At 37.4% G+C, this 26,129-nt stretch overlaps 1 protein-coding gene across 4 annotated transcripts in view; it reads right to left on the reverse strand.

Annotated features, from left to right (window-relative positions):
* NME7 (NME/NM23 family member 7) overlaps positions 1-26,129 on the reverse strand; it is a 239,146-nt gene that overhangs the window by 176,033 nt on the left and 36,984 nt on the right. For all 4 annotated transcript variants that reach the window (XM_070591547.1, XM_008534792.2, XM_070591548.1 and 1 more), the window contains exons 2-3: positions 6,270-6,377; positions 5,339-5,505 (exon numbers count right to left, since the gene is read on the reverse strand). In XM_070591547.1, coding sequence (XP_070447648.1) covers positions 5,339-5,505; positions 6,270-6,377 — 275 coding nt within the window. The remainder of the gene's footprint in view (positions 1-5,338; positions 5,506-6,269; positions 6,378-26,129) is intronic.

Raw genomic sequence — 26,129 nt, forward strand, 5'->3', positions numbered from 1 at the left:
TACTTTTTGGGGTGCAGTTATGCTGTTGTTAGGGCTATCATATCATCAATAGTAAGCCACCTTGGATGAGACCATAGATAAGTAAAGATGAGAAAAAGATCAGGGGGCGAATTTTTAGCAAGGCCTTGGTAATTGAATTAAGGTCTTATTCTAATGCATTTCAGTGCCTTTTAGCAGCCAAAACTTAACTGCTCCCCCCTGGTTTAGGAGGATACGTAAAGTAACAGTAACTGGTCCTGATGGAGTAGCTTCCCAAAGGTGAGAGCAGAGCTGAACTAATATTCTGCTGTTGTCATCCCCAAGAAGCTGCATTGCCTGCTCGAAATTGTAAGGCCAACCGGCTCAAAGAAATAAAACTCCTAAAACAATGGGAACATGTGTGCCCTGGATCCTCATGAGTAAAGTGACTTCTACTCCATTCCCAGGAGAGAGCGCCCTGTCTCCACCCGTTCATTTGCTCCTTCACATCTGGCCACACTTAAGGGTCTCTGGTTCCATGCGGCCCTGCCTCTTCTATCAGACCTGCAGGCCCTCAAGCAGGGCATAGTCTATAGTTCTTCTCCCACTTCCACCTGGTTCACAGCTGAGTGGGAGTCCAGCATAGAAGCCTCTCTGGTGCTCCATCTGCTACGCCCGATGGGCTGTGAGGCAGGAGGAAGAGCCTGGGCAAGTGCTCTGAAGGTCTGTCCTGCAGATCCATCTCTCCCTCAGGCAGGCCCCAAGGTCCAGATTGTGGAAGGAGTGAGGGCAGCGGGTGGGGTGGGAGAAGATGGAATAGGAAGAAAACAAAACCATTTTCAAATGTAGCTTATACCAAACAGTCTAAATAAAACTCATACCACTTTGATCTTCATCTGGCTCCTGTGTCAGAGCTCCATCAGTTAATAATTTGGAGAGAATAGGCACTGAGCTCAAGAGATGACAAGCAGCTTGTACCATGTCTTCACTTCTAAACAGTAAAACCGCAAAGCATCAATTCATTACTATCTAAAATTAAAATCAAATGCTCTGACTCACGGACAACTAAGAACATTTACCCATTTGATTTGAGGAGCTTTATAAAGACATGATAGATTAAAAACTAGCTAAAAGAGTAGGTCTTAAGTTCTCTTACCATGAAAGAAAAATCAATAAAAAAACAAGAAGAAAGGGAGCGGGAGAAAACTTTTGGAGATGATAACTGAGTTTATATCCTTGATTGTGGTGATAGATTCAAATGTGTATACTTATCTCCAAACTCATTGTATGCATTAAATATCCATGGATTTCTGTATGTTGATTACACCTCAATAAGTGATTTTAAAAAAGAGAGAGGATAGAAATGTGAATCAAATGTCAGGTTGCTACAGTCAAGGCGGGTGGAAAGGTGAGGCTAGCTTGTGAGCTAAATTGAATTATATATATCAAGGATCTGGTAGTTGCCTCAAATTTAGCTGACAGGCACCATGGAGATCAACTCTCCTCCTCCCTCTCACTACTCCTCCCTCACTCTCTGTGACTCCCTCTCACTGCTCCTCCCTCACTCACTGTGACTCTCACTACTTCTTTCTGGTGTAAAGAAGGGAGTTGAGTATGATGAATAGGGATGTAATTAGTTCATGCATTTTCCTTGACACGACACAGAACTGAGAACTAGACTAAGTTACAATTATTACAAAGAAGCTATTGCTATGAGGCCATGACAGACATACATGTATTTCTCCATATGCCTACTTCTTTTGGTCATCTACATGAAACAATACATTTTAAAACTCTTGAATTCTGAAGAAGTTTACTTAAATCACCCAAATGGTTGCTGGATTTACTAACCCACATGCAGTCAAGAAAGAATCAGAAGAGAAAATGGTGAAACAATTTAAGTCAGTAAAAATGTAACACTGCATATATTTTCATTAATTATATTTATAAAGCCAAATACTTAAAACCTGTCTTCACATTCTTCTGTTCCTCCTGTTTTGAAATCATCCTCATTCAGTAGTATTTACGGACATATTAATGAGAGGTTTAATAGGAAGAAAATGATTGCTAGAGTCAAACACAGCAAGGCTTACTGGTTTCCCTTTACTTTCTAGCTGTGTGGTGATGGTCATGTTACTTAACCGTTCTATAAAATGGAATCAACAATATTCACTTTAGACAAATCACAGTTAATATATATATAAATTACAATTGTTATAGCTATTATTATTTTATTTTGATTGCATCACATTATTAACCCCATCTCCCTAATTCATTTACTGTTGCATTTACCTTTAAAGGAAAACTTAAAGTAGTCGAACTGAGATGCATATGAAAAGTGCCTATCACTGTGACAGGTATAAAAAAAATGTGCTCAAGAAAATTAAAGCTGTAAACATTTACCACTTGCAAATATAGGAATTATGGTTGATATTTCTTAATCCTATAGACATTTACCATTAGATCTCATAACAATGAGAGATTTCTATTTAACTGATATCCTAAATTTTTTTCTCACTTCAGAGTCATCCTGGGAATCTTTGGTCTTCCTTTTTTATGAAGCATTCACCACCCCAATGAGCCATCACCACCTATGTACCAACACCCACACTGAGTATCAAACCACCTGGAAAATTATAAAGGGCTCATAAAGAAGTCACAGAAAGAATATTACTATGAGAGTGATTCCGATGATATGTAATCAGCTAGTTATCTGGGTGGGAGATCTCAAAAAACAGTTTGGCAGACTTTTTTTCCTATCTAATTACTTTTGGAGGTTTTTATACAAACAGCCTTAACTAGCACTGGTGATTGTGTGTGTGTGTGTGTAAGACGGCTCTGAGCCAACATCTATTGTTGCTGAGTTAACACCTGTGCCAATCTTCCTCTGTTTTTTGGAGGGTTTTTTTGAGGAAGATTAGCCCTGAGCTAACATCTGCCACCAATCCTCCTCTTTTAGCTAAGGAAGACTGGCCCTGAGCGAACATCCATGCCCATCTTCCTCTATTTTTCATGTGGGATGCCTGCCACAGCATGGCTTGCTACGTGGTGCACAGGTCCACACCAGGGATCCGAACCGGCAAACCCTGTGTAGCCAAAGAGGAATATTCGAACTTAACCACTGCACCACCCAGCTGGCCCCTTCCTCTATGCTTTTGTATGTGGGACACTGCCACAGCATGGCTTGATGAGCAGTGTGTAGGTCTGTGCCCAGGATCCAAACCCACGTACCCTGGGCCGCAGAAGCAGAGCATGCAAACTTAACCACTATGCCACTGGGATGGCCCCCAGGTGATACCTATTTTTAATCACTGCAACAATCACTCCACAAATGCAAAGAATCCACCAAAACAATACAAACTACAAGCCACAGAAACCAGAGCCAAGAAAGATGACAAAAGAATTAAACCTCCAATTCAAATACAGTCATTCTAGTCTCAGAAAGTTGCAAACTCATAAATGTAGAGATTGAAAATTATATATTTTAATGATACTGAAAGTTGACATTCAGAAGAAAAACACTATTAAAAAGTCCTTGTTTTTGGTATAACCTGATTTTCAGCTGCATCTCCAACTTCTTCTCTCTTCTAAATTAAAACTGAGGAAAAGCCAGAATGACAAATGCAGCTTTGACAATCAAGAGAGAAGACTAAAGAGCCACACATGGAGGGCACCATGCTGTGGCTTCTCTACTTCAGAGGAAGAGCCATGTGCAACGGGATGGAGGGAAGTAGATACTGAGGCCAGCCAGCAGCTCTTCCTGCAGACATGGCCGCTATTCACAGTGATAGAAACTCACTCGCTCAATAAATGTGTGAATAATTTCACACATTTGAATAATTTACTGTTCGAGGCATCACTAGAATGGTCTTAAGGGACACACTTGTGAACAAGACAGATAAGTTTCTCTGTATCACTTTTTTAATGTATTTTTTTCCTTCAATTGATCAGCCAATATTTACTGGACATACGTTAAGTCTGTGAATAAAGCTCAAGAATAGACAACATCTGGTATGAACAATCTAGACAAAAACATCTTTGTTGACTAGATCAAAGGTCATCATTTGAAAACAAGGGGGAAATAAAAAAGAATAGATAAATTTTAAATTGTTATTCATTGATCCATTCAGCCAATACAGACAAGGTGCTTGTACCGCGTGAGGAGATGTGCCAGGTGCCACAGGAGACACACAAATGAACTGAGACAGAAAGAGGGCACCTACTTCCAGGTCCTATCCATTCGCCTATGACTAAATCCTCCCATTCTTGATTCAGGCCAACTTCGGGCTTTAATCTTGCCTCTACTCTTGACCTTCAGCAAGTAACTACCTAACATCTTGAAGCCTCAACTTCCCCATCTGTGAAGTGGAACTAATCATAATATAACCTTTTTTATTAGGTTGCTGTGGGACTTAAATGATAGTTACAAATCATTTTAACACCATGCCTGATATAAGAATAGCTAACAGTCAATGAGTGCTTATTATTACTCCTATTACTCTACTTTTGTTAATCGTATACTTTCCTTCCTCTTCAGACCTATTGCTACCATCCCAATTCAGGCTGTTATTTTACTAATTAAATTCAAAAGTTTTTTTAACCACCAGCCTATCCAGCCGAACAACGGCTCATCCCAGCACCTGACACACAATTTCCCACCTCTGAACCTTTGCTTAAACTCATGCCTCTGACCAGCATCCCCTCTACCTGATCTAACCAGGTAATAATTCACTCCATCTTTCATTATCCAGCTCAAATACCTTCACAAAGCCGTCTCTGCTCTTTCACAAGAAATTACATTACTTTCTTCCGAGTTTCCATTGAGCATAAGGCACTCACTACTTTTTTCCCCAGAAGCCATGTTTAACCTATACACCAAGACATTTTATATTCAAATATTCTCAGTTCCCAGTTAGATGCATGTTTCAAAGAATGATGAGGATGTATAAAAAGTTTGTATTTTTTCCTCCAGATATAATGTCTGCCTAAGACTATGGGCATCACTTTGTTATCTGAGTGAAGGGCAAATCACAGAATCTGCTCCACAAAATTCTAACAATGTCCTAACACTGAACTGCATCACTGAAAAATATCTACACTGTAAAAACACAAGATAGAATCGAGAAATTAGAATTTGATACCAAGAAGGACCTGGTCATCCACTTCTGAAAAAAGTGGCTATGAAAACCCTGTGAACAGCGGCAGAGCATTGTCTGATACAGGATGGAAAGTAAGAGGATGGTGCAAAAACCCCAGGCAGGGTTCTGCCCTGCTGTCCACAGGGTGCTAGGAGGCAGGATTGACTCAGAGCACTGACAACAACACGCCCCGACATATATAATATTTTAAGAATGAAAAAAAGATTCTACAATTTTCTTACTTTTCTTTCCTACTGCCCAGTTGACGAGCTGTATACTGATCCCCATAGTCAATCAGCACAAGTTGTCGAGAAAAGATATTCACTTTGTTGCCTATAAATAAATCTTCCAAGTGAAGGTCATCATATTTGGTCCGCTTTAAAAAGGTGCGATGATTCTTTACATCATGCTGGAACCAAAAACAATACAATACAACAAAGAATTATCAATGGGGAACGTTAATCTTATTATAAACTAGAAATAGTTCTTAATTCTACTTTATTAAATATAGGTTACATTGTTTCATTTTCGCTACAAATACAAATCATAATTTCTTTTATATTATAACTTCTGTATTTCCTAGTAACATAAAAACTTCTTATTACAAACTTAATACTTTAAAAAACCATAACTAGAAAGATTTGTTTATTGCCAAATCATTTCAGCAAATTAGTGCCCATGAAATCCTGGAGAAAAAATTCCAAATTTCTGCTTTCCCGCCTACACAAAATCCCAATGCCAAATAGATTCAGCTGTAAAAGGGAATGCCAGTGAAGGGACACAAAGAAAGAAGTGGGACTCTCTCAGCTCGATCCTCTTCAGTTTGACTTTTTGTAGAGAGAACAGTTTTCAATAATGGTGATCTATTTATGATCATGATAATCTTTATCTATAACCGCTTTCTGATTATTGCTTAACGCAAAGTATAAATAATCCCACTTCAGCTTCCTAATCAAAAAATATTAACTTCTATTTTTGAAATTAAAAATAAAGGCACAAAGTTATCTTCTTGTATTGGAATTCTAATACCAAAAAACAAAAAGAATTTCCACTAAATATACATGTATGTATATGTATGTATTTTTAAAAGCAACTACATAAAAGGCAATCCTATTCTTCCCATCCCACCTTCACTCTCTTTCTCAATTTTTAAGCAAAGAAAGGCTTATTTACCATTTCAACAGATCCATCCCCCGGGTAAAATAAAAGCTCATAGCGTCGAAAAAGTGAAGCATTTGGATCATACCACTCTGCAATGAAAACGAATCTTTCACTATGATTCTGAAAAGAAAAATAGAATAATTTTAACACTAACATATAAAATATAAGCACTCTTATATAAACCATACAAATTGAAAGCAAGAATTACCAAATGTTTGCAACAAACAAATCTTACTCCTTATTTATTATAATAATTCTGCTTTTCAACAATATATCAGTTATCAACACACCCTCAGAAATACTGCCTTCTAATTTCTTATTGAATATCCTTAGAATATCTCAAAGATGACTTACGAACTCCTAAATACTTCACAGCCATCCAATCACCCCGAGTAAATTAATGTTTTAGAACATGAGCTCCTGATCTGACTACTGCAATAATTCAGTCCTTCTGGAAGAAACTGTACTTATAAACAGATGATCAATAAACTGGTAAGAGAAAAAATTTCTGAGAGGCTAGCTCTTAATTACATGAAGTTGTCACTGTCCTAAATTTAAGAATACGGCACTATTAGAATATTGTTGTCATTAAAACTATAGTAAACACCCTTTCTCTCCTTAGTAATTTCACACGATCTATCTTTTTATAGCAATAGCAGAAGAACGTGCTAGTCTAGGTCCTCCAAGCAGACGAAATGCCAAGACAGGATTACACATGCAAGAACTTTGTTCCTGTAAGGGAAATTCCTGTGAGAAAATGGGAAGGGACCCAGGGAAAGCTGACAAAGCAGAATACAGATCTGACCCTGAGTGAAGGAGAGAGGGAAGGAAGACTAGATGGAATCCTCTGGTATTGCTGTACAGTCTAAGGGAGGTTCACAAGACCAGCAGGGAGTGCTGCAGCCAGTTCCTCTGAGAGGAGTTCCCTGACTTCCAGGCACAGGCCTGCTTCAGTATCCCTGTGCCTCTCCCCCACTGCCGGGAGCAGCCCTGGGGTAGCATGCCCAAAGTGCACAAGTAGCTGCGGATTTCAGAGCACAGTTGGTGGGGCCCGTGGTCATTTAAGCTCCCTCTAGTTGGGGGTCTGTGAGGTGCATTCTTATGGCAACCACAAAAGATAAAATGAAAAAATAAGTCAAAGATGGGCCCTCTTTCCTTGACTATTAAGCAGGATTTCCCTCATATACGTTATTAAAAGTATCTTAGCCCCCAAAGGTCCTTCATTACAATAAGTAAATGAGAATATAAGGAAGTAGGGAATCTAGGAGTTTGTTGCTAGCTCTGGATTTAGCATCTGATTCTCTGGTTAGGGAATATGGATGGGTTCCTTTTATGTTAATAATTTACTTATAAATTCTAATAGTAGAAGTTGTATGTCTAGTTGTATCTATGACTATATTCATAAACTATAATGTAGATAGTTTTTAAGATGTTATTTTATTTTTCCCACAATCATCCAAAAAGACACATTTAAACAATGCTTATTAGTCAAGAGAAAATAAAGGTAAATTAAGAGACATACTATGACATTTGTAAAAGACTTTCTTCATACTTGTTTTTTCATATTGATTCTTACAAATACAGCTTTTTTAGATTTCGGTTTCACTGTGCACACTAGTATTGTACTTCCATTTTAATATAAAATTTAAATATTAGTAGCTTATTAAATTTTTTACTATCTATATTAAAATATTCATTCACTCAAAGACATTATTGAACTATGGCCTTCACTAAAATAAATAAAATTATAAAATGGAAGAAATGATGGCACATCTAACTGAAGGTAAAAGGGCAGAATGATGAGGTAAATTAAAAACCAATGAAACTTGGCACTTCCATTTATCCAGGTGGCCTAATCAAAAACCTGCCAATGACACCATAATTCCAAGGCAGGTAGTACAATTTTGCACAATATGCTATCCAGAAAACAGTTTTAATACGAAGACGATCAACCGAGAACTACTGTTTCTGGCTGACAGAGAAGCTTATGGCAAACCAACGCTATTTTCCAAGAACAACTAGAAAAGTGGAATATGAAAAATAAATCTGTTTGAAGACCTTGAAGAGCCTCTAAGGGAGCTAGGATTTGAGCATCCAAGATCCAGGAAGACGGGAAGCTCACTGAGGTGAGCCCAACAGTCTTCGTGCTGCTTTTCCCAGATGACATGTGCAGAGTCTAAGTCAGGAGGGACAACAGACTGAGAAGCCCAAGAAGCTGGCAGAGGGAAGCTGCCAAGAGGCAGAGAAGCTAGCAGAGCTTTTGACAATCTCACAGGGTGAGGAAGACGAAAACTGGAATTTGGGCCTGCCAAAGCAGCCTAGACCTGAGGGGCAAAGACCTTGCAGAGAAGGAAACCAGAGAGAAGTGAGCTCAAACATGTGCTTGCTCCATAGAGCTTTCAGTAGTCTCACAGCACTGGGGAAAGACAAGAATTCAAACTCACCAAAGAGGAGATCCCACTGACCTTTCTGTTAAGACTCCTAGAGCATCACATTCCAGGAGCATGGGTAAACTAGAGGTAACCTGATCCTTTCAATGTTTGAAACAAGTCTTGTGTTCACTCAACACTTAGTTCTTGATCATACTGAGGTGAGATTTCCCTCATTCTAGCTCCCTGCATCTCCAGAAACTCTACAACTTTTCATACTCAATGTTAAGCATTCAAAGATAAACTACCAGATATAGCAAAAAAGAGTACCAAGTGAAAAAACAGGCAATACAAAGAGATCCATGAATAGCCTAGTTATTGTCTGACAAAGGCTTCAAAATAACAATGATAGGTATTTAAAAAAAAAAACAAAACATGTTGAGATAAAGAATTTCACTAGAGAGTCAGAATCTTGAGAAGAAAAAATAACTGCCAAAATAGCATTCTATAACTAGCACAAATACCCTTCAAAAGATGAAGGTGAAATAAAGACTTTTCCAGACAAGCAAAAAGAGAAAATTTATTGCCAGTGTACTTGCATTAAATGAAATTCTAAGCAGAGTTCCAAAGGAAAAGGAAAATGATACCAGATGACTCAAGAAATTGAAGAGAGGACTGAGAAACAATGGAAATGTAAATATGTGGGTAAATCTAAATAAATAATGAGTACACAAAATAAAAATAATGTCATATGGGATATAAAATAAGTGGATTTGAATGATGTCAATAAGACTATAAAGGTTGTGAGTGATAGACAGTGTTCTTCAAATGATATAAAGCAAAGGAAGTATCTCCTATATCAGCTGCTAAACCTGTTCTCAAATTCCAATGAACATTAGTGAACAAGAATCTCTCAGAAGATTAACAAACAAATCAGGGATCTTCTGTTCAATTTATCACCCTCTGTTCTATCTAAATGACTTTTCTTCCTCTCCTACTCCTCAGATAACAAGAAAGCATTTCTCAGAAAGTCTAATAAGTCAGTGATAGTTAAATTTAAGAAATTAATGATAACCATTAATCATGTCAATAACCATAATAATAATTTTTAGAGCACCTAATAAGCAGCAGCTTCTTTACATACATTATCTCATTTTGTTCTCACAACAGACAATGTAGGTAGTATCCCTATTTCATGGACAAGGATAGCAAAGCTCAGAAAATTTGAACACTGGCCCCAGGTTATACAGCAAAGAAATGAATAAGTCAGAACTCAAACTTTGGTCCTTCAAATTTTTCAAAGCCCATGCTCTGTCCCATTAAACAGCACTGCCAATGGAAAATGGGCACAAGTCAGTATTAACACAGTAATCATTCAATGAGCATAATCCAATGATGAAGTGAGTTATTTAGCTACTCCTCCATGTAAAGTTAAACAATTCTACACAGTGTCAAGTTTTGTAAACTTTAACAATCATCTAGGAGAAGTGAAATGGATTATGAAAAAATAGGATGAGGAAATCATGTCAGTCCCTGTAACATCAAATGTACTTAACAAAATATCTCTTTTCAATTATATCTCAATTCCAGAATCTTAAGGAATCAAGAGTCAGTGACATGATCCGTGTAAGACATCATCAGTTGAAGGTAACCAAAAGATTTTACAAAGCAGATCTTCTCTGGGAAATTATAGAAATTATAGGCTGTGTTGCCCATAAGTTGCTGCTTTGAAACCATTTTCACTGTGAGCATTAGTTGTTCTAATGTAGTCATGACCTCTAGGGAAAAACAATAAAAACAATTTCTTTTATTGTAAAGGAAAAAGAAAGTAAATTGATACCAGAGGTTATCAGGAATAGAGTTGTGTTATCTTTTTAAATTCCATCAGAAACCAAACCACTTAATGAGGTGTTGAAGGGAGAGTTAAATAACACACCAGTTAAATAAATCTCTGATAAATAACCATCACACAGAAAAAGAGACAATGACTATGTCCACAAGAGTTCAAAAATGCCTAAGCTCTTGGGTCTGACCTCTTAGAGTTTTGAGCTAGAGTTTTCACAACAGCACCTACATACAAAGGAAAAAAAATCTTTCATATTCTCTCAAAAAACTAGTCCATTCCTTCATCTATAACTGTGATTTACCTCAATGATATTGTTAAAAACTATATAAGAATATTAACGGAATTTCTGTTTATAGATGAGGAAACTAACTCTCAAGCAAGGCAGTACTGTTTCCTCTATGAAAAAAGGTTTATTATGCAAAGTACAAACTGCATTCAAACTTGATTTAAACTTAACTTTCTGATTTACCTTTGCAGTAGAAACTCTGATTACTTCCCAGAGTCAAAAGATGTCTAGAAATATAAAGTGGTACTTCCGGACTTGGCCAAAACAATGGTACCTGTGAACATCCCATTCAGGCTGGCCTTTCAAGTAACTGCCTGACTACACATGCACACGCACACGTAAACATACCCACATCCACACATCTAGACTATATCTCATCACCTTTGAAATTAAAAATTTTACTGTTCAGTTAAGTTGAGCCAAATCTAGCAAAGAACTTGACTCCTCTTTTTGGTAAATGATTTCAAAGCTGAATATCATTTTGTTAAACCCCTTCATTTTATGGATAAAGAAACTGAGGCCCAGCGAATATAAATGACTCTCATAAAGTGACAGATCTAATTAATGACCCAGCCAAACCCAGAAACCACACTTGCTGTGACTCAGATCTTTCCGTAATACCAGACTTTCAGGGCCAACTCAAGAAGGAGAAATAACACTTTAGTAGCACATAGAGAGACCTCCAGTTTTTTGCTACAGATCTTCTAATAAGAATATGACTGCCTAGATGATGACAGGAACAATGAAGATTTCAGTTTCCGTCAGAAATAACATTATGCAGAATGGTTAAATATTACACTGCGGCAAAAAGAGACTTTTTCTTCCATTCTCTCCTAGCCTGTAAGGTTTCTGCAGAGAAATCCACTGAAAGCCTGATAGGGGTTCCTTTGTAGGTTATCTTCTTCTGCCTTGCTGCCGTAAGAATTCTTTCTTTGTCATTCATTTTTGCCAGCTTTACTACTATATGCCTTGCAGGAGGTCTTTTTACATTGACATATCTAGGAGATCTGGAAGCTTCTTTCACATGAATTTCCATCTCCTTCCCTTGGTTTGGGAAGTTCTCTGCTATTATTTCTTTGAACATGCTTTCTGCTCCATTTTCCTTCTCTTCTCCTTCTGCAATACCTATAATTCTTATGTTGCATTTCCTCATTGAGTCGGATATTTCTTGGAGACTTTCTTCACTTATTTTTAGTCTTAGTTCTCTCTCCTCCTCTGTCTGAAGCATTTCAACATTTCTATCTTTTTTTTTTTTTTTTTTTTTTTTTTTTTTTAAAGATTTTATTATTTCCTTTTTCTCCCCAAAGCCCCCCGGTACATAGTTGTATATATTCCTCATTGTGGGTCCTTCTAGTTGTGGCATGTGGGACGCTGCCTCAGCGTGGTCTGATGAGCAGTGCCATGTCTGCGCCCAGGATTCGAACCAACGAAACACTGGGCTGCCTGCAGCGGAGCGCGCGAACTTAACCACTCGGCCACGGGGCCAGCCCCTCAACATTTCTATCTTTGATTAAGCTGATACGCTCCTCTACGATGTCCACTCAAGCGTGCAAGAAATCTGTATTTTGCTTTCTCTCTTCCATTGTGTCTTTCATCTCCCATATTTCTGATTGATTCTTCTTTATAGTTGCAATCTCTTTTGCAAAGTAGCTCCTGAACTCACTGAATTGTTTCTCTACATTCTCTTTTACCTCGTTGAGTTTTCTGATGATAGCTATTTTGAATTCATTGTCACTAAGATTACATATCTCTGTGTCCTCAGGACTGAATTCTGGGCATTTGTCATTTTCTCTGTGATCTGGAGATCTGATATTGCTAGAGGGGGTGGCTCTGTTCTTATGCATCCTGGTATTACTTGACTGCAGTTATCTGCTATCGCCACTGGGTGTGAGGTCAAGAGTCACATATTCTGAGCCCTCTGCCTTCAGCTGAGATCCCCAGCAGTGGGGCCACACTGGGCGGGTGGGAGGAGGGGCACTTTCTCCTGCATGCACTCCAGGCTTTCTCAATCAGCTCTCGCTATGTGGTCTCCTGGGGTGTTGGCTTGATGAGATCACCCCCCGTGAAAGCTCTCCCCCTGGTAGACGTCTTCCCTCTAGGCTGCATGGGTCCCCTGGGATCCTTGTTGTTCCTGTGAATGAACAGCCCCTCCCCTGGTCCTTCTCTCTCGGAGGCCTCCTGTGGTCTCAGATCAAAGTCTTTAGGGCAGGGAGAGAAGTTTTCTCTTACCCGATTTCACCCACTCTGAGAGGGTTCCAGCCTCTCCGCCCTCCATCAAATGGCTGTGTGTGTCTCTCTGACATTATTTGTGTTGTATTTGGATGTCCTCTGTTGGAGTATGAGTGTTTTTTCATTGTATGTTGGAGGGGAGAGACTACCCAGAAAGTTCACCCCGCCATGATGCTGACGTCACCATTCAAAACCTTTTCTTAAAAAAGCCAAAACCTTTTCCTTCTTCTGAACGTTTTAAATATAATTTACATATAATAAAACAGTAGATCCCTCACATTCAAGCGCACTCTGTTCTTATTTTGTAAATCATCAATAGTGTAATACATTGAGTATTAAACTGAAGGAGTTTGAGAAAATGGCAGAGGCGGGGAGGTTACTCTGACCTTTACCCAACCCTTTTTCCCTGAAACACATCACAAAACTCTCATGTAAGATGTACCCTCCCCACGCCCAGAAGAAAGAAGGATTCCATCTCCAAAGACAAAGGGACACTGAGAAAAATCCCAACAACCGGACCTTGCTAAGTTGCCCCAGTTTACTGCACTCAGCTCATATTCTTTAACCTAGCATGTTCCACCAGGACTGTCCAGTCTTCATCAAACCTAGCATTAAAACGCTCAGGTTGAACTCTTTCTTCAGGTCCTCATTTCCTTATGACAGCTCTTGTGTCACATAAAATTTACAGTAAACAAATTTGTATGCTTTTCTCCTGTTAATCTTGGTCAGTTTAAATTTCAGACCCAGCCAGGGACCCAAAGAGGATCTTGGAGAACTTTTTCCTCCCCTATACATGCTATAGTCAGAAAGCTAAAAGAGAGCCAATAAAATGGAACAGAAGCTTTCATGAGCTGCAGGGGGTTAGGGGTTGTGTGGAGAAACAGAGGTAGAGAAGTTAAGCAGCAAAAAGCACAGTGATTCTGCAAGATGATAAATAATAAGAAACAACACCAGTGGTTATGTAACAATAGTTAACCCTGATACAGAGTCGGGAAACTATAATTGGAATTATTATTAACCCTAAACAAAAAGGGGTTCTGTTCCTACTGCACAAGATCAACAAAGAACAACATAATGATCACTCATTTTCATTGCAAAGGAACTTGAGTGATGATAACCCAACTCTTTAACATTCCATTTAAAATCCTAGTATAGGTATGGAACAGTTTTCTGGAACGACATTCAAAAATATGCCAAAAGTAGTTGCCACCGGGGAGTGCCCAGTGTGTGAGGGGGTGGGAGGGCACTGGAGAGAATACTTTCCAACTTACACCTTTCTGAACTGTTTGGCCCTGTTTGGTGCTTGTACTACTTTTTTTTTTTAAGATTTTATTTTTTCCTTTTTCTCCCCAAAACCCCCCGGTACACAGTTGTATATTCTTTGTTGTGGGTCCTTCTAGTTGTGGCCTGTGGGACGCTGCCTCAGCATGGTTTGATGAGCAGTGCCATGTCCGCGCCCAGGATTCAAACCAACGAAACACTAGGCCACCTGCAGCGGAGTGCGCGAACTTAACCACTCGGCCACGGGGCCAGCCCACTTGTATTACTTTTTAAATTTAATATCAAGAGGGGTTTAACTGTTTTCTAGTTTATAGTCTTCTTTATAGTTTAATTTCAAATTATATTGAAAAACAGAAGCCAGTTTTTTTTCTTTAATTAGGTAAGGACTAATTAAACATCCAAGAACGATATCACTTGTCAGCAGACCCTTTCTCATATATCATTAGAACCTTTGGAGTTCTTGCTTATTAACCACACTATAAAATCAGAATGTGGAGACAAAAAAGAAACAAAAAAAAATAACAAACAAAAGAAAAGAATATGAATGTTACAGAAATATACCAAGATATAAACAGTTAAATTTGGGTGGTAGCATTCTGTAATTCATCTTGGCCTTCATGTGGTTATTGTTTGTGTTCTCCAGATTTACCATTTGTTTATAGAATCATAAAAGCAGCACCTTAAAAATCAGTCTAAACAATCACGTATCAAATATACGGTACAAAAAGAAGGGGAAAATTTACACACAAAGTCTAAGAGTCATTTTTCTTCTACTTCTCTGTATCTTCTAAATTCTATATAATAAATATCAATTTCCTTATAAAGAAAAAGGTTATATTCATTTAAAAATATTTTAGATGGTAGAACTTTTGGCGACTACACAATTAGATATACAGTGTTGTTTATTTTATATAAAATTTACCCCCTCCCCTTATAAAAAATAGTAGAAAGATAGATTGGGGTTGGGGGACGGATGCTTTGAAGCAAAATGCATTCTTAAGTAGCAGTGGAATGCAGAGGAAATAACAGAGGACAAATCCCCAACACAAAAGCAGAAAGGAGAATATCCTTCTGCATTACAGACAGAGGTACATCCACTAAAAACACATCTAAACCCATGGTTTTGGGACTAAGAAAAAGGAAAATCAACCAGATTTTTAAAAGAAAAGCCTATTAGTTTTATAAAGGTCTCAATATAAAGCACAGTTGTGTATGTGAGTTTCTACACGTTATATTAAAACTTGGGTTTGACTTCCAGTTAATGTAAACATTAGCCAAAATAAATATATGTGATGTTTGGAGCATGGTCCTGGAATTAAACAATCTACAACTAACTAGCTCCTAGCTTTTGTATGCTCAGTCCCCTCATCTGGAGAATGAGGAAAACCATACTTATTACAAACTGTTGTCAACATTAGCATAATCACATTTGTGAAAGGATCTGGCACATGGTGTCGAAAATAGAAAAAGTCTTCTGTTAGAACCAAAAGGCACTGATTGGCTAGTGTTCAGCAGTAAACAAAACAGCGAATTTTTAACATTGTCAATAAATCATCATGATTAAAGATCCGAAACAAATCAGCAAAATTACAGGTCAGAATTCCATGGTGAAATGATCACTCTCTAATCTCAGAGCATCTCCAACATCTCCAATTCTTGTAATATTTAAAATTAGAGTTTAGATTCTATGAGAAATAAATACAGGTTCTGCAAATTAGCATTCACTTGAAGGCCTGCATAATAGATTTTTCAATCTCATGTCTGCAATTTAAATAGTGTATTTCAGTATTCTCTGAATTAATAAAATGCTTACAATTGTCAAAGTGACTTGTTTCAACCTATTTACATCTTTATATATAAACTTACCATTGTTTCAGTATTGTCCTCACCATGTGCTTGCTAAAAAGGATAAGGCAAGGCCATCAGACCTTTATACCTTATCTGATTCCCATCCATCAATTCATTCATTCAACAAATTCAGCACTTACCATGTGCTAGTGTTATGCTAGGTACCTGAGCTATGTCAAGTTATAACAATGGCGATTAGAAACAAACACCGCCCTTGCCTTCACGGATCTCATAATCTAGCAGGGAGGATAGCCAATCAAACAATCACACAAATACATCTTATTTGATGAAAATAAGGGAAACTGTTGTATTGTGTTACTCTCAACTCACTTCATGTCCAGCTTTGAATTCATTGTTCTTCTATAAGTCACAATTGACTGTTAAGATAGGTCATTTAATTTTTCTCTCATCTTACTCAAAATTCATTCTACACTGTTTATATAACTCTTCATCAGAATGTGCTGTAAGGCACTTTACAATTTTTATTTTTAATTTCCCTTTGATAGTATGCATTTTTAAATGTAGAAAAACCTCAGATTATTTTTCAAATTTATTTTGTTACGCTTTCTGAAAAAGGAAAATGTCATTTTAAAATGCAGCATATGAAAACTGCTGTCTATTCAAATGACAGTCTGGTATGAGTCATTTCCCAGTGCTGGTATTTTTTTTTTAAATAGTCAGATGATACCAAGCATGTGCTGATTACGTAGGTAAGTTTCTTCCATTTATTTTGAAGACATTTTCCCTTCTTTCAATTCTTTTTTCAAAAAAATAGGTGACAACCAATAGAAATAATAATATTCTTTTGTAAAACAGGTGAAATTTAAAAAACATATGTATATTGATTATAAACATGACAATGACTGAACTTGCAGATAATGCTGGGAGAAAGAACAGGACTAACACAGATGAGTTAGCCACATCTTGGCCCTTATTATTACCTGAAAGTATTCCACCACCGAACTCAGTGATCCAAGCATCTGTTCACTGCCCATATCCTCCTGTCCTTACAGCTAGTTTGTTCAGCTTCTCCCTCTTTTACATCATCAGGCTTTCCAGTGCAATGGTCCTTTTACACATTCCCAATTCATCAGCCTCTCTTTCCTTCACTTCCTTATCCATCTTAGATTCCTTGATTTGTCAAGGAATGGATTTCAATCATACTCAACTCTTTTCACTGCATTGTTTAGCCAAGACCCAAGACTAGGTGAAGTTAACCACTGTGCTTTCTCTGTGCTTGCAGCAGAGTTTTATAGTTCTGCATTTTACATTTAGGTCTGTTATCCATTTAGAGTTAATATTTGTGAAGGATGTAAGTTCTGTGTCTATTCATTCATTTGAGGTATCACATACAGAGAGAGAGAGTGAGCAAGTGTCTTCCTAGAGCATCAGTCATAATGGTAAGTAATGTAAGCAATTTTACATTAAACAAATATGTATACATTATTAAGTAGAATGTAAAATTCACATAATTTGCAAGATAAAATATGTGATTTTAAGAAAATTTCAACCAATGTTGGAATTTCAGGTGAAATAATATTTGAAGAGCAACCAACCCTTTGGAAAATCAAATCATACCACATCTCTCGTGGCAGTGCTTAAAGGCACAGCCCCACATGGATCATGTGAAACTAACAATCTTTTCCATGTACATGTGCTTAAAAAGACACAATCCCTTAGTTCAAGAGTAAGTTTATCAAGCTTGTGCTATCAAATATAATTGTGCCTTGATCTCCTACATTTCAATATTACTGATCAGAAAGAGCCATTCCATTCCTGATGACACTATAACAGTAAATCAACAAATACTCATTGAACCTGGCCCTACCAGTATTACTGAGTGCAACGCGTGTGTCAAATTGAATTGCTGCTGCTGCTCTTGCTGCTCTCATTTGCTAGCAGCCTATGGCAAGTGACACGGCCCTGAACTATGTTGCTTGAAGAGAAGATCCAGGAAACTATAAAGGGTTTTCTTTTGGAGTCAGATGGGGAATACTTCAGAATGGCTACGACCATGCTCTAGAGTCAGACAGACCTGGGCTACGTGACCTTGGACAAGATACTTACCCTCTCTAAACCTTAGTTTCTGCCTCCGTAAAATGGGCATGGTAATAGTACTTTCCTCACAGGGTAGTTGTGGGGATTAAATGGCTTAGTGTACATAAAGCCCTTTGGATTTCTGTTGCCTGTCTCCTATAGCAGTGATGGTGGCTTATAGGGCTACCAGTGACCAAAGCTGCACAGCGCACACTTATCTTCCCACTGGTCTTCTTCTGATATACAGGAAGGGCCTCTCTTGACTTGCGATGCTACAGCCTCAGCTGCAGCAAATCCTAAGTATTTTTTAATGGTCTTTGTAGAAAATATCAGTATAAAGGGACAAAGAATTTGTGATGGACAGAAAAAATAGAAATGTGACTAAAGTTATCTTTATTATGAAAGGAAAAGATATTGAACATATATAGTTATTTCTGCAATAAGTAATTTTTTGTAAAGGAAATGTAATAAATCAGAGTTCAAATTCTTGCCTTTTAGGAAGCTTTACCAATAAAAAATTGAGTAACAATTTTTTAAAATTTTATAATACCATCTGTTACACATTAATCATTAGTATTATAATTCAAACTTCTCAAGGAAAAGGCACAATTGAAAAAAATCATAAATTACATTAATCAACACAAAATTGTGGCTAATTGTAAATGCGAAAAATTAAATGCTGTGCCTTGGCTTGGCACTGAAACCAAACATGCTATGGAAAATAATACCAAAGCATTTACATTTTATAGTTAATATTTAAAGTCATATAAGACATTATAGTTATTAGCAATCTATATGTTCAAAAGAGCAGGTATCATATCTTACTATTTAACTACTCTAAGATGCAAAATTAATTATGTGGCCAGGTTTCCAGGACCAAGCAGGAATCTGAGGAACTGTGTGAATGTTTATGAAATAGGAGTAAAATCTGAAGAACCTGCCTCCAATTCCACAAAGCAAAGCAGAAACGTTCTATATTTTATTTAAAAGACAAATATTACATATGAGAAAGCACATACATCCAAGGTTTCTCCAGGATCAAAAATAAAGTGCAGAAAGTTTTTTCCAAATAAACTATCTAAATCTCCATTTAATGGCTCAACAGTGAATTAAAACGTCTACTTAAGGCATCTTTTTTTCAAGTAATTTTTCACTCTTAATAGCAATAAACCTGGGGGAAAGGCAGGAAAAATTAAAAATCATACTCATGATCTAACTGCACATCAACTATAAATTCAGAGGAAACAAAGCAAAATATTAATATGGGTGAAAAAGTATTCCTGGACCCAGTTCATAAGCATTTGGGATGAAGGATGAGTTTATGCATTTGTGTGCATGTTAAGATATTTCTGAATAATACATGATAATAGAATAAAATTACCTATTGCTTTTTAAAAATAAATTACCAGGTATCTAAAGAGGAGTTTTCATAGTAAATTGCTCCAATATAATGGAGCCCCTTAACAAGTAAAAGTTCCTTATTCTTCCAGGGACCTTGTAAGGACCTTCTCAGGCCTTCGGGTAAGGCCTCAAGAGGATATAGGAAAGTAAGATAAGGTATTAATTCAGCACACACTGACAAAAATATCATCACCTTTAAGAACTGAACACTTAAAATGATTAAAAAGAAAGAAAGAAAAAAAGGCAGGCAGGCAAGCAGACAGGCAGTGCCATTACTGTTTGGGAGTTTTAGAGTACCAACCATCATTAGCTTGCAAGAATCAGTGGGATCCACTGTTTACAGTTGACTGCTTGTACTTTTGACTCTCTTAGTGTTCTTTAAACTGCTACCATTTTAATTAACCTTTACAAATCTCACTTACCTCTCACAACAGTTAGAACCAAATATTAAGCAGGTAGGGAAGGAAGGAGATAAGCTAACAGTATGTCAGGTGTTTGTAATACACTCTCTCGGTTGATTCTCACCACACCTGTAATGGAGGTACTCCCCCTATTTTCATCAGTGGGGAAACAGAGGCTCAGAGAGGTTAAGGTTAATTTTTCAGAGAGTACACAAATCAAACAGCTAGTCAGGGCCGGAGATGGGATTCAAACAAAGGTTTGTTTGATGCCAAAAATCAATGCTCGTTTCCAGACACCAAAAGCACTGAATCACGAAAAATACCAAAATCAAGAGTTCTGGATCAGCCAAAAGAGCAGCAGAGATGGGAGACAGTGAAACAGGTAACCTGTCTACAAGGTATAGCTGAGCACAAAAGCAGACAGCAAAAATAAGAAATCAGAGGAGATCACTAACAAGGGAAAATCAGTCTAGCCTCGATCCTAGAAAGAACAAAAATCATTCCAGAGTTACATAAGGACTCCGACAAGGTTACTGAAGCCATTTTCATGTTCCTGGTGTTGCATTTAAGATGTGTCGTAGGAGATCAAGGACCAGGAGTTATTCAGAGTCAATACCAGATTTCTAGGGAATGAAAATCAGTTCATGGAATACAAAGGCATACATGGAAAAGAAAAAATGCAGTGGCAACAGTAATATGATGTGGTGGTGTGCGCTCAAAGACACAGATGTTTGTCTCCAGTATTTTGCAGAGTATTTTTGCTGGCTATAGAGTTCTATGGTATAGAACTAACAGGTATTCAGGAATGCATCCTGAAGAACAGTACTTTGGATTCTTCCACCCTAAAACAGTAACTGAGAAGACGACTATCCCAAGTAACTTCAGTTTTTCAAAGAACTGCACTTGTTAAAACTTAATGACATGATGCACTAATGATTTATTATGTCTGACACATAGTACTGTACTTCTATGTCTGAAATTATGAAAGATGAAATTTTCAAATAGCTGCTGCTTACATATTTTATAATTACAGAACTGCAAAGGGTCATTGTTAAGGGATAAATACTGCTTGAGAGTCATCAAAGTGCAAAATAGTATATTAGGCACAGAGGTGAGGAGTGGAAAACGTTTACAAAGTCGAACGAATACGACTGTTGAAGCTTGGAATCTAATTTAGAGCAGACTCAGTTATTAAAGTTATTTTTAAAAATCACAGAAAGCACATATGATTAGGAACAGTTACTTATTATTGTATCGTTTCTTTTCCATATCTTTAAAAATCCATTATAATGGGGGGCTGGCCCCGTGGCCGAGTGGTTAAGTTCACGCGCTCCGCTGCAGGCAGTCCAGTGTTTCGTTGGTTCGAATCCTGGGCGCAGACATGGCACTGCTCATCAAACCACACTGAGGCAGCGTCCCACATACCACAACTAGAAGGACCCACAACGAAGAATATACAACTATGTACTGGAGGGGCTTTGGGGAGAAAAAGGAAAAAATAAAATCTTAAAAAAAAAAAAATCCATTATAATGGCGGCTTTCAAACTTTTGATTATTACTCATAATGACAACCTCACCTCATGACCCTAATACACACATACATGTAAATATATTACTGAAAAATTTCACGCAGCAATATTTACCCTTCCTATGTGTGGTGTACTATCATATTTTCTATTCTACTATTTTTAACACACTGATAGAGACCCACTTATCTGATTTCATGACCTACAAAAGGTCAAAACCCTTTGAAAAACACTGTATTGCCACCCAAACCCTCCCTCCACATCCTCTCCTTGACTCTCAGGCCCACCACCCTCAAAAAAAAAAAAACTTTTTCCCTACTGGAAGCAAGCAACATATCAGTCACTACAATAAATGTGCTGAGTCAAAATCAGGCTACAAAGGGAAACAATTGTATATTCAAAGAGCTGGAGGAAATCATTTCTGAGGGATATTTAATTCACCTTGGCTATTGACTTATCCTTGTACAGACACAGTAGTAGCTCAAAAGGAAGAGGACAATACGACTCTGTAGTTCAATGAACAGATAAGCACATGAGCTTCTCAATTAAATATATAAGGCTGTAAGGAAACAGGAAGTAGCCTGTGGTGCTACTGGACTGTGTGGAACAATGAGTCATGCTGCATAAAATTCTCATAGAGGGGCCAGCCTGGTGGCACAGTGGTTAAACTCACACATTCCACTTCGGCAGCCCAGGGTTCACCAGTTCAGATCCCAGGTGTGGACCTACACACTGCTCATCAAGCCACGCTGAGGCAGCATCTCACATAGTAGAATCAGAGGCACTCACAACTAGAATATACAACTATGTACTGGGGGGCTATGGGAAGAAGAAGAAAAAAGAAGAAGATTGGCAAGAGATGTTAGCTCAGAGCCAATCCTGAAAAAAAGAAAACAGAAAGAGCCAATACATTTCACTGGGATTAAGCAATTATGTTCTAGCCAGCAGAAAATCACTTTAACAGAATTAGTTTAATAGCTAAACATCAAGTGTAAAAAGTATATTATTTGAATATTTATTTGCATATATTATTTGAACCTATGAGATCATCACTCAATGCCACTTAGAAGTTTTTATTTCTTCCATCAAGCAATGAAGTACTTGGTAAATTAAAAAAAAAAAGCGAAGATTTCTTAGCATATTTCTCATTCCTTTTCCCCACTTGCCCAAGAATTGAGAGTGAACCTTTGCAGCTTCCCTCACTTCCTACGTCATCTCACAATTCAGCCTTCTACAAATCAATACAAGTTTAACAAAATATTCACATATAGTAATTTAAAATTCAGAAAATAATAATTTAGCGGACTGTAAGGAACTAGGAAATTTGGGCTGAAGTTTTGAAATACCAGTTCTCCTTATGACTGGACACCAAATAAACACCCTCCATTACTGTACTTCAGTTTACTACTTAATGCAAGGAAACACCTAAGATCTAAGCAATGTAAAGCTGTTTACACAGTTCATCTTATTCTAGTCCTTCTACCTTCATCCTCTTTTCCACCCTTCCAAATTTCAAAGTTGTTAAGTTTAACACAAACGTCTTTAATTAAATCCTCTGTTTATTGAGCAAAAGCTATGAAAAAAGAGAAGAAAATCTCTCTCACACAGATTTGCCAAAATAAAAGCCCATCTGCTCAGGAAAATGGTTAGCCTTCCAACTAGCTACACTCCCCGTCATGAAACTACAATCGGAATTTCCTCTTCCTTTGGAGGCACCTAGTGACTGTCTATGAAGGGTGGGCCAATGGCCAGCCACAAACTGTTATTTGAGGGGGATAAGTCAGGGAACTAGTTCCTTCCCATCATCAAATCCTAGGAAGAACTGGCCAGCTCCTTCTGGATATTAAGTAAAGATGAGTACAGAGTCTCTACCATAATGCTACGTAAACAACTGGCCTATTTAGTTTTTCCAGGAACAAACCAAAAAAGGATCACACTTCAGTTCTGAATGCTGCTGAAATAAACCCTTAAATACTCTGCAGACCCGGATTAATGATATGTACCACATATCTTGTTATTTACAGCACTTCTAAACCTTTGAACACCCTCTCTCAGTTCCTTCAAAACCCTTATATATCTTCTTGTTGACAATTCAAATTCCACCTGCTCGATAAAATTCTCCTTTAGCCTCCCAGATGAAAGGCATTTTTCAGTACTCTGAAAACCCCTTGCACTTTATCTGAGCTTTTGGAAGTATATTTATAGTTGTGTGTGTGTATATATATATATCTCTTATCTGTCTACTGTAATGTAAGTTCCTGAGGACAAGATTGAGGGCCTCATTCATCTTTATATTCCTCAAAGTGTCTATCCCGGTGCCTTCTACAAGTCAGCACTCAGTCAATACCTGGTCAATGCTTCAATCTGAGACTCATTGAAGAACCAACCCCTATTGAAAACTGTTTACACAAGACATTTGAGCAGGTTTTTTACATGATTATTTTATCTGTTGTTGCAAGATGACAAAAAATTTCACTGCTTATGTATTTCTATATCTTACTACTGTACTCCCACTTCTTAAAAACTTTACCTTGCCTATCTACTAACTTAGGTGATAACCCATGGTTTGTCACTAACATTTACAGGGTTTTTTTAATGTGCTTCAGCCAAATCGTATATATATTTTTTTCATTCAAACAAGAATAAATTTAATTATTCAATGAACAAACAAAATAGCACTTTCTAAGCTCCTATCAGGCCCATCTTTCAGGTGGCAAATGAGGTGCCCACGCTCAACCCCTACAAACACCAGTGTGGGGGAGGGAAAGAAGAGATATGACACAGGGCACTAACCTTACTCTCCCTGTCTGATTATTACTAAAAGTTCAACATCAGATTTTCTATTTTTAACAATATAACAAACAGCCTATAAAATATGCTGACAGTGTGAGTTCCTTTCACATGGGCTGATCTTCAGCAGGCTCTGTGCAGACTGAATGGATAGGGGGACAGAATAAGCGCCCTTCCAGACTCAGCCCTAGGTCCTGGGTAGAAGGAAGGGGCATTTGCAGAGGTCAAAATAATGATCCTGATCCTCAGGTGCTTTGCAATCATCCTAAATTGACAAATAAAGACCAATACACATGAAACAGCAGCAAAAATACAACATAAAAATAAGTCAGAGACTGGCTGTATTTCACAAAACTACAGGGTTTTGAAGGTGTTTAAAGAAGAGCAGTCCATATGGTAACCACAGCAAAAGCCACAAGAACACAGAGCTGGGAACAGGCCTGGGTGTGAGTAGAAACCCAGGGGAATGGAGCTTGCAAGAAGACATAGAAAGTTTGATAAGTGATATGCTTAAATTTTAAAAACACAATGAAAACAGTGAACCATTGAACCAGTGAACATTATGAGTAGAGAAATATGATCATGGGGCTAATATTTAAATAATATTCCTCTTAATATGGATGTGGGCTCTTGAAGGAGGGACCATACTGCCAGGGTCTAGAAAAGCATCCGGCAAAAGTAGGTGCTCAATGATGTTTTCCAATATAATGGTTGGATGGATGGATGGATGGATGAGAGCTGAGTCTAAATCAGGGAGACCAATTAGGAGACCAACTAGATGTTTAATTCAGGCCTAAAGGAGTGACAGTAAGAATGAGGAGGAAATGATGGATGCAAGAGAAATTTTTAAGTAAGCAGTAGTAAGTCAGTCAGTAACAGAAAGGGAAGAGATATGGGAGTAAGAGGTAGGGATTGATCAAAGATGTTTTTAAAGTTTCAAGCCAAAGTGAATAGGAAAATGGAGGACCTTTTCAAGGTAAAAATGATGAAATTACATTTGGGCCTGTAGATCTTGAAGTGAAGGCAAATTTTTAATTATTATAGAAACCATTTGGAGCTATGGGACTAAAATCTGAGCAAGACAACGGAACTGATGATTTAGGAATCAAAAAAAGAGTATTAGAATAGATAAAAGCTGGCAATTTCAAGAAAAATTCCCAAAGGAAAAATATCTTCCAAAAAACATTATCATCATCATAATCATAATAGCAATAACATAACTCTAATTTATTATCAGTATTATTATTATAGCAGCTAACATTTATGGAGTGTTTATTATGTACCAAGCACCATAAGTTATTCCTATGTATTATTGTACTTAATCTTTACAATAACCCTACAAAGTTGTTATGATTATGCCCACTTTCCAGAACAGGGAACTGGGGCACAGAGTAAGTGAGTAACCGCATTTATTTAGTACCAGAACCAGGACTTAAATCAAAGTCACATAAAAATATCTTTTTCAATACCAATAGTCTCTCAATTTCTATACCAAATAGTCTCCAAGATCCTACTGGGGGATGGGAAATTTCTATTTTCTATTTTTTATCTTAACCTATTGAAGTGTCTATTATTATCTATTACTTACGATATATATATTAATACAGTTGTATATAAATTATAACTAAGCACTCATTTATGAGAGATATCCTTTTTTTTCTAATAGGAATGTATGATCAAAGTAGCTTAGAGATTGAGTTATATATTCTGCCTCCTGTCTACCTTTGTTTCTACAAGAATTCAATGTCAAGCAGTTTTATCTTTTTTTCCTCAAAAATAGACCACATATATACCCAAAAGAATTAAAAGCAGGGTCTTGAAGAGACAATTACATACCCATGTTCAAAGCAGCATTATT

This window comes from Equus przewalskii, chromosome 23 (assembly GCF_037783145.1).
Source record: "Equus przewalskii isolate Varuska chromosome 23, EquPr2, whole genome shotgun sequence".
Lineage (NCBI taxonomy): Eukaryota > Metazoa > Chordata > Mammalia > Perissodactyla > Equidae > Equus > Equus przewalskii.